Source organism: Chaetomium globosum, genomic scaffold (assembly GCF_000143365.1).
Source record: "Chaetomium globosum CBS 148.51 scaffold_1 genomic scaffold, whole genome shotgun sequence".
Taxonomy (NCBI): Eukaryota; Fungi; Ascomycota; class Sordariomycetes; order Sordariales; family Chaetomiaceae; genus Chaetomium; species Chaetomium globosum.
Genome location: NT_165976.1, coordinates 3,102,334 through 3,110,908, shown reverse-complemented (window position 1 = coordinate 3,110,908; position 8,575 = coordinate 3,102,334). Strand labels below are relative to the sequence as shown.

Sequence of the window (8,575 nt, the reverse complement as noted above, 5' to 3'; positions counted from 1 at the left end):
CCCACATCTCCCCATCAACTATTCCTAACTTAGTTTTCCCCCTCATGCCAGCGGGCAGACTACAACATAGGGCTTCATCGGCGGGCTCGGAGTTCATCGGGCCCCTCTCCTTTATCGACGTCGAATCAACCGCGTGCTTCTGGCATTTTCATTCCACGGGGTCTCCATACAGGCCGGCAACTCCAGCGCCAACAACACGGCCGCCTCCATGTTCGTGCCCATCTCGCACACCGCCTATCGCCGACTACGGGCACGACCCTCGTCATGCTCCCCGCGGCCATCACCCAGGCCTACATACTTCCAGGTCAGCGGCGCGCGCACGGCGGCCGAGGTCGGCGGGTGGGTGTTCCCCTGCGACGCGACGCTGCCCGACCTGACGCTGCATATCGGCGCGTATAAGGCGGTGATCCCGGGCGAGTTGATGTTGTTCGCGCCGGTGGACACGGATGAGTTGGAGACGGCGACGGTGTGCTATGGGGGCATTCAGAGTGCCAGTGGGATGCCGTTTGCGATTTATGGGGATGTGTTTTTTAAGGCGCAGTTTACGGTGTTTGATGTGGAGGAGGGCAGGTTGGGGTTCGCGCCGAAGCCGGAGCTTTGAGGGAGGTGAGGTGATGGGGGGTAATGGGGATGGGGATGGTTAGGGAGGGGGGGTAGATGAGATCTTTGGGGGGAGTGCTTTTATGTTCTGGTGTGTGTATATTTTGCTGGGTTTATATCGGGGGTTTTTCTCTCCGAGTCTGCGGGCGGCGCAGTCGGTACCTAGATCAGGGGGACAGGTAGATGGACATAGCTCCTCAAAGTACACCCTGCATTCCGCTTCTAACATATGCCTCTCGTTGCCTTGTGCGTGTCTCTAACCTCGCCGCTCACTTGCGTACCATTGTACAATAAATATGTTTCTTCAAATCTGTTGGGAAACCCAGCGCTGTTGCAGCAAAACAAATGGTATCATGATATTACACCGACACCCAGCAGCCAGTCAACTAACTGCCTACAACTTAAACGTGATCGTCTTAGTCCGCACCCACTCCGACAGGCCCAACCCGGCATTAAACCTCCCATACCCAGACGCCTTGGCACCACCATGGGGCAGGGCACTCTCGTCATGCACCGACATGCTGTTGATGTGCACGGCGCCCGTCTCGATCTCCTTCGCAAACCGCAAACCGCGCCGCAAGTCCTCGGTGAACACGGCCGAGGACAAGCCGTACTCGGTGTCGTTGGCGATGCGCAGGGCCTCCTCCTCAGTCTCGATCTCGTACAGCGACACGGTCGGCCCGAAGCTCTCTGTCTTGTAGATGTCCATATCGGTGGTGGCGCCGCTGACGACGATGGGGCGCATACGGGTCGGGGTGGACTCCTGGGCGGCCAGGTCCCCGTACAGCAGGGATGCACCCTTGGCGAGGGCGTCCTCGACAAGCTTCTTGTTCTTGGTGACGCCGACGCTGTTGATCAGCACGGGGGCGTCCTTCTGGCCGCCAAAGATGTGGTCGATGGCGCTGGTCAGCTTGGCCTCGAAGGCGGCACGGACGGCCTTGTGCACGAGGATGCGCTCGGTCGACATGCAGATCTGGCCCGAGTTGAGGAAGGCGCCCAGGGCGCACTGCACGGCGGCGTTGTCCAGGTCGGCGTCCTCCCACACGATGGCCGGCGCCTTGCCGCCCAGCTCGAGGAGCACTGGCTTGAGGTGCTCACCGGCCAGCCGCCCGATGATGCGGCCGACTATGGTGCTGCCGGTGAAGTTGATCTTTTTGATCTGCGGGTCGGCGATCAGCATCTGCGTGATGGCGGCCGCGTTGGCGGGCTCGTGAAAGAGCAGGTTCAGCACGCCGTCCGGCAGGCCGGCCTCGTGGAACACGGAGCAGAGTCCCCACATGGTCCGCGGGCACAGCTCAGACCCCTTGAGAATAGCCGCGTTACCAGCGCCGATGGGGAACAGTATTGAGCGGACGCCGAGAATGTAGGGGGCATTCCTGATATGGGGTTAGCCACGCGACGCGTTCCTTTTACTCAGTGGTTGAAGCAGCTCGGCTTACCAAGGGGCAATGGCCAGAACGACGCCAAAGGGCTCGTTGATCACCATGGCGCCGGTGCCCGCATCGCGCGTGGTAGGCAAGCTGCCGTCCAGAGTGGCGACCCTGCCGGCCACGTCGAGGATGAGCTCCTTGGCCGCATCCACGTTGAAGTCGGCCCATTGGCGTGGGCAGCCCGTCTCGATCATCATATACCCGCCAAGCTCCTCCTTCCTCCTCTCCATAACCTCGGCGGCCTTCAAGAGAATGTTACGGCGCACCGACGGCAGCGCCTTCTTCCAAGTCCGGAAGGCATCCGCGGCTGTGTCGATGGCGGCGCGAACATCAGCCTCGCTCGCGCTGGCGGACTCATGGACCACCTCGCCGGTCGCGGGGGCCACGACTTTAAACCTCCGCTCGGGGTGGACTTCCTTGCCGTTGATGAAGAAGGGGACCGGCGCCCCCTCGGTCGGAGGAGCGGTGGCGGGTGCAGACATGGTGGAGAGAGACTGTGGCGAGGTCCGAGTTGGGAGTTGGAATAAGGATTCCCGGTATCCGTGTAGACGATCGGAGGGCGAAGTGCTATGGCGAGGGTGTGTTGTTGAAGTTTTTAAGGGTAAAAGCGAAGTCGAAGCCGCTTATCAACCCAGAGCGAAGGTGGGGTAACTCTCTCCCCGCCGCCGCCGGGGGTTGAAATCTTGGGAACTGGGATCAGGTCAGGTCCCGATCGGCAAGTGGGGAGCCGGAGGAGTCCCGAGGTGCAATGCCGGGATTATTATGTTGAGGCGTACTGTGTGCTGTGTCTGGAGGCGCAGATCTTTTGGCGCGCGAGCTAGTTTAAGACCGTGAGACCAATCCCGATTCCCCAGTGTCTCACCCTCTCACCCAACCCCAAGCCGACACCCGCGTGATAATCATCTTTTTGGTGCCTGCTGACGAACCCGGGTCTGGCTGGTTCCATGAGGGTGGATGCGGGGTTCGGTGAGGGTGTGGAGATTTGGAGATGCGGAGGGAAACTCGGCATTCGTTCCCTGCCGGGTTTGGGGGACTGCTTGGCGGGGCGAGTGGGCGAAGCTATCGCGGGCGCTCCGTTGTTGCGGCTGATGGCCCGCTGTGCTGTGTAGATTTGGATGCTGAGAAGACACCTGCAACACTACTGGAGTTCACAAAAGGCTGTGGAAGGGTGATCAAAGACGCTTCTCTGTAGGTCGCTGCGAGGTATTAGTCGATCACGAGCTCAATTCCACTTTTCTTAATACATCCTCAAGTTTTTGACGAGACTCACCTTTGTTGCTCCCTGGTTGCCAGACTTCGGTCTCGCTCCTCATCCTGGTTGCTTGAGTGTACGAAGCCGCAACTGGTGCTGGTCGAGGTACTTGGAGCGGTCCTTTCACAAATGGTCTGGGAGGGGGTGTCGTCGTGGCCATGTTGATGGGAGGCGAGAGGTGAGAGGAAAAGGTGTTGCAGAGATTAATAGATTGAAATGAATGAGGGGGGAGGAGGTTGAGCAACGCTGCGGCTGGGAATACGACGGAATGTACCTTACACACATGTACCAGCTGGCGAGCTTCTATGACAGCTGAGGAAAGCTGAGGAACGCTGAGGAATGCATGTCCTTATCACAGTTGCCATTTGTACAGCAAGAAGATAGTCGCAAGTCTGCCTCCTTCCTCCGTATTACTTGGTAGGTAGGTAAGGCACCGACCAGCATTGTAGATTCCTCATCCCACACACAGATGCTCGGCTCTAAAAAACTGCCAATGACACCACATTCTCTTCCAATACGTGTCTTAGTTATTTTTTCTTCTTCTTTAACTTTATCTTAAAATTTGGGCCTCCCTCGAAGACCAACATGTCCAATAACCCGTTTCAGGAGATTATGCAGAGTCATGGCGGGCGGAGGGTCATGCCCACCGGCAACCCTTCCTCCAACACCAGCTATCGCACCCCCCGTAACCCTGTTAGGGAAATTGAAAGGGCAATCGCCGACATCACGAGGTTTCAAACGTACCTTATGAACGCCATCACCATGGCTCGTATGACCGTGTTTGCTGTCCGCCGCGACCGCACGGTGACCATGATAGCAGGAGAACCTAGCCATGGTCGCCGTTTTTCGCTCCCTGGCACCAGCGGCTCTATGTCAGGCGTCTGGGAAAAAAAAAAGGACATAAACACGGTCCTCCAACAGCATAATCCCGACATCCGATATACAGCCGTTTCTCGAAGGCCTCAAGTCTGTCATGAACGGCCAATCTCTAGAGGCTTCCGAGGAGTGCGAAATTGGCACGCTGTCACCCCGTTCCCCTAACAGATTCCAGTGGTATTCTATCCACTAACAAAAGTCAGATGGTCGCTAGTATCGAGCACAGTTCCGAGTGGCTCCTGCAACTCCGGGCCCTGGCAACTCCACCAGAGACACCGGTAATGACTGTGCCATTGGTTTCGTTATCGACACGATGTCGGTCTGGGGCAGGAATCGCGCTTCGCGCCCTGTAGGTCCTTTGTTACTTCTTCATGTTGGGAATATTCGCATCGCAACGCTAATCCTAGTAGACGATGGATCAACTGAACCTTCAAGTCGTCAATGTCATCAACATGGATGACCAGGTCGTGGTCGACAGGCAGCAATACAATCTCGAACGGCAAAACCATATGCTTACGCAAACTCTTTCGACCGTCGCTCACGACATTTCCGGCCCACCTAGGTATAGACCATTCGACCTGGGGTTCCACATCCACCAAGCGGTCGTGAGACTTCAACCTCTCGCACACCGCAAGGGACTGGCTACCTCCTCCCATATCGACCCTAAGCTTGATGATTTGGAAGTTATTGGGGACCCTGACCGCTTACAGCAGCTCTTGGCCATTTTATTTAGAAACACCATCATAGCCACGCCTCAAGGCCGGATCCGGTTCTGGGCCGAGAAGGAAAATCTTGCCCCAGACAGGATCACCCTCAAGTTTACCATCAAAGACACCGGGAGAGAAACCAAGGGCCCCGTTGTTTCAACAGGGCCAGGCTACATCCAACACGAGCTCGGCCTTTGCAGGCATATGGTAGAGGCCATGAATGGAGATATAAAAATGGCTTCGACACAAGGCTCCGGCACCATAACCATGGTCAACATTCCCCTCAACTTGTCAAAGCCCCTCTCAGCCCAAGAATTTGGACAAAGCAAATCCTCGACCTAGCAAGCAGGAGATGACCAGACCCGAGGAATAATGGAACAGTTTCGGGAGATGCACTGACACCCATACGCTAGGTTGTGTACACTCCTGGGCACACCTTTTGTGGGTTTGACACCGGAAAGTGATACTGTGGTGGGAAGGGACTGGCGCGTGTATGTGCTGGAGGAGGAGAGTGTCGCTGGCCGGCCTGACTCTGTTCTCGGGGAGGACGCTAGGACTATGGTGAAATTGAAGGATGGGGGCCCGGACCCATGACAAACTCCACGTGTGAGTTTAGCGGATAATTAGGTTACAGCGTGTACGAGAAATATTACCTTGTGTGCATCTTCAACAATTGTTCTTCTCATGTGGATATAACTCTTGGCTAAGGCTCAGTTTAAGAAAGAAAGATGTGCGACAGCGAAGACAAGTAGGTATAAAGAGAAAGGAAATGGCGACAGCGTGGATAAACCGCCTGGCCGCCTCATTCTGCCTTCCCTTGTCATCGAATCTTATACACTTTGGGGTCATTATTTCGCCCAAATTTAACTGCCGACACAGGAACTCTTATTACACGACACTGCCTGGCCATAGCTAACTACCCCGACGAAAATGTCAAGGCAAGTGAGTCGTTGACTTCCCTAGACTCAAGGCAGGCCCATGGCAGAAATCACCAGAGCGGTCATGCAACATCGATTCGAATGACACTAACAATGGTATTGATCGCTCAAAAAAGCTCGCTATGCTAAAAGACGGCAACCACTCGACGGGAAAAGAAAAGCCCAAGCGAGGGAAGAAAACCCCTGAAATCAGCCTGGAAATGCTCAGGAGGGTATCTAATATACAATGATTAAGTACACTTGAGAAACAGGAAGAGAGGCCAGTCGCCAGAAACAGAAAAATAGGCCGGAAGAGAAAGGTCATGAACCAAGCATTACATGTGTCGCTATGCGGAATCCAAGAAACAGCCGCCGCGGCCACCGCCGTGCTGCTGGATGCAAGTCAACGTTGCTGAGTGAATGCGTAGACGGGAGACAGTCGATGTACTCGTCAGGGTCGGCCGTAACACACGCCGTCAGAAAAGCGTGGCCGTGTAAGTGTAAGTGCAAGTGCCGTGTGCGTCGTGAGGAGTGCGTGGGACCCGGCCGTAAGGAGCAAACAAACCAACAAGCCATCCGCGCCAAAGGGGTGGGATCCCCCCTCCCCCCTTATCCACAACCCCACCCTCCCCTCCCAACAACAACAAAGCACTCCGTCTCATCTCACACCTTCGCCCGCTTGCCCTTCCCCAGGGTAAGCTGACTCAAGCTCAACGTCCTCGCCGCCTTCCTCCTCTTCCGATCATCCTCATCCCCACCCTCCTCGTCATCGTCATCCTCCTCAGGCCGAAGCTCCTCACCAAAGGCGCCATACCCAACCATAGGCGTCCGCCCCTCCCTCGGCGTCTGGAAATCGTCCTCCGTGACCTCGCCCTCGTCCAGATCCCGCCCCCTGGCATGCTTTTTCACAGCCCCAGCACCCGCACCAGCACCAGCGCCAGCACTCGCAGTAGTGGCCAGCGGCGCCCCAGACACCTCACCGTCATCGTCATCATCGTCATCCGTCTCAAACACGGACAGCTGCTCCCGCGGAAACAGTGCCGGCGGCGGCGCAAGCAGCGGCGGGGAGGCCATCTTGGGCGTCAGCGGCAGCGATAGCGCCGATCCACCACCACCACCACCACCACTACCGCCACTCCCACCCCCAGCCAACGCCAGCCGCTCGTGCGAGCGCGACTCGGACGGCCCGCGCACCATGGCAAACATGGTCGTGGACAGGGTGTTGAGGCGCTCCGAGAGCTTCTTGACCTGGGCCTCGAGGGCCTGGCGCGCGGCGCGCTCGGCGTCGAGGTCGGCGCGGAGCTTGGCTATCGTGGTGGTGGTGGTGGTGGTGGCCTCGTCCCGGGAGGACGGGTCGGGCCCGCCGGTGAGTGCGAGGGTGGGGAGGCTGGCGGCGCCGCGGACGGTGGTGCTGCCTGAGGTGGGCCGGTTGGGGGTGTGCGGGGTTGCGGTGGTGGTGGTGGTGGTGGCGGTAGCTTTGGCTTTGGGAGCTGGGTAGGGGGGTGGTTGGAGGGAGGATGTGTATGTTTGGTAGTCGTTGAGGGAGATCTGGGATTGTGTGTCGGTCTCGAGGGATCGCCGCGAGCTGCCGGGCCGGGCCATGTCCTTGCGATCGACCACCCGCTTGACGCCAGGGACGGTGCTGCATAGCTTGTCGACGGCGCGCTCGAGGTGTAGCGTCCGAGACTCGAGGCCCCCGAGACGCATGTCCATGTCCGCGGCATGGGTGATCTTCATGCCCAGCATTTCCTTGGACAACAGGCCAAAGTTGAACGGTTGGGGAGGGGTCCTGGGAGGTCTCTCGGCTGCGGGGCTCTCGGGCGCGCTGATGTCTACCATGCCGGTGTCGTCGACATCATCATGCGCATTCGACGACAAGGGCGACATAAACCCTGGGTTGTACGACTCGCGCCAATAGCGTATCTCATCGCTCCGCCGGCGGCCGCCGCGCTGGATGCCGGCCAGGCCCTGCAATCCGGAAAGGCTCCGGGACCGCCGCCGAAGTCCGCCACCACTGTCGCTCGTAATTGCGCGGCCAATCTCGCTGGGATCATCGGGGTCAGCCCTATCGCCACCCCGGCTGGCACGAGGCCTTGTGCACTAGCCGGACGTGGTGATAAGCCAGCCCCCCATTCTCGGTTGAAGATATGAGGCCGCAGCAAGGCGTGACCACCCATAGTAGCAGCACGTCGCCGGATTGCAGCGTTTGACCCAGCCGGGTCACCCTGAAGAGAGTTACGCACGCTCTCGATGGCCATGATATCGTCAGGACCAACGGAGTGGGACCGAAGTGGTCTATCGAACTCGCTCATCGGCAAAGAGGCTGACCGCTTCGGCGACCTTTGGTTTGGGCGGGTAAGCGCTGTGGGGTCCTGTATTTGGTCAGTCAGGGTACGGTCATGTCTGGATATTGGAACATGAACACTCACGCTCCGATGCTGTACAGATCCTAGGGGTCTGGATTCGCGTCCAGAATCCCTAGGAGCGTCCTGACCCCCTCCGTTGGCAGCCTTCTTTTTGCCTCGCCCGAACAACCTTCCCAACGCGGACCGCAAAGTAGACTTCTTGCGGTGCGGAGAATCTTTGCTCTGCGTGGTCTGTTTGCTGGAATCGCTAATCATGGAATACCGCACAGTACTGAGAGCAGGGTTTGTGGCCCGTCTTGCTGGTGGCGCAGCCGGCGAAGGCGAGGCAGCTGATGGGGAGGACTTGTGCGGCGAGACTCGGGTTGGGGGGCGATCGCGAAGCCGGGCGTGACGCGGGTCGTGGCTCGGGGTGCCCGGAGGGCGTGTT

At 58.1% G+C, this 8,575-nt stretch overlaps 5 protein-coding genes across 5 annotated transcripts in view; 2 read left to right on the top strand and 3 right to left on the bottom strand.

Moving 5' to 3' along the window:
- CHGG_01006 (uncharacterized protein) overlaps window positions 1-601 on the top strand; it is a gene marked incomplete at both ends in the record, with an annotated part of 1,657 nt that extends 1,056 nt beyond the window's left edge. The window contains 2 exons of the mRNA XM_001220226.1: window positions 52-119; window positions 173-601. Of these exons, the coding sequence (XP_001220227.1) occupies window positions 52-119; window positions 173-601 (497 nt within the window). The remainder of the gene's footprint in view (window positions 1-51; window positions 120-172) is intronic.
- A 393-nt stretch (window positions 602-994) lies between these two features.
- Window positions 995-2,512, bottom strand: CHGG_01005 (uncharacterized protein; the record flags this gene model as incomplete). The annotated part of the gene is made up of 2 exons (XM_001220225.1): window positions 995-1,976; window positions 2,040-2,512. The coding sequence occupies 2 exons, from the start codon at window positions 2,510-2,512 to the stop codon at window positions 995-997; spliced, it is 1,455 nt and encodes a 484-aa protein (XP_001220226.1).
- Window positions 2,513-2,929: 417 nt separating this feature from the next.
- On the bottom strand, window positions 2,930-3,442 carry CHGG_01004 (uncharacterized protein; the record flags this gene model as incomplete). The annotated part of the gene is made up of 2 exons (XM_001220224.1): window positions 2,930-3,168; window positions 3,301-3,442. 2 exons carry the CDS (start codon window positions 3,440-3,442, stop codon window positions 2,930-2,932), a joined length of 381 nt encoding a protein of 126 aa, XP_001220225.1.
- A 425-nt stretch (window positions 3,443-3,867) lies between these two features.
- Window positions 3,868-5,207, top strand: CHGG_01003 (uncharacterized protein; the record flags this gene model as incomplete). The annotated part of the gene is made up of 3 exons (XM_001220223.1): window positions 3,868-4,086; window positions 4,373-4,507; window positions 4,569-5,207. 3 exons carry the CDS (start codon window positions 3,868-3,870, stop codon window positions 5,205-5,207), a joined length of 993 nt encoding a protein of 330 aa, XP_001220224.1.
- Window positions 5,208-6,445: 1,238 nt separating this feature from the next.
- CHGG_01002 (uncharacterized protein) overlaps window positions 6,446-8,575 on the bottom strand; it is a gene marked incomplete at both ends in the record, with an annotated part of 2,680 nt that continues 550 nt past the window's right edge. The window contains 3 exons of the mRNA XM_001220222.1: window positions 6,446-7,882; window positions 8,026-8,154; window positions 8,212-8,477. Of these exons, the coding sequence (XP_001220223.1) occupies window positions 6,446-7,882; window positions 8,026-8,154; window positions 8,212-8,477 (1,832 nt within the window). The remainder of the gene's footprint in view (window positions 7,883-8,025; window positions 8,155-8,211; window positions 8,478-8,575) is intronic.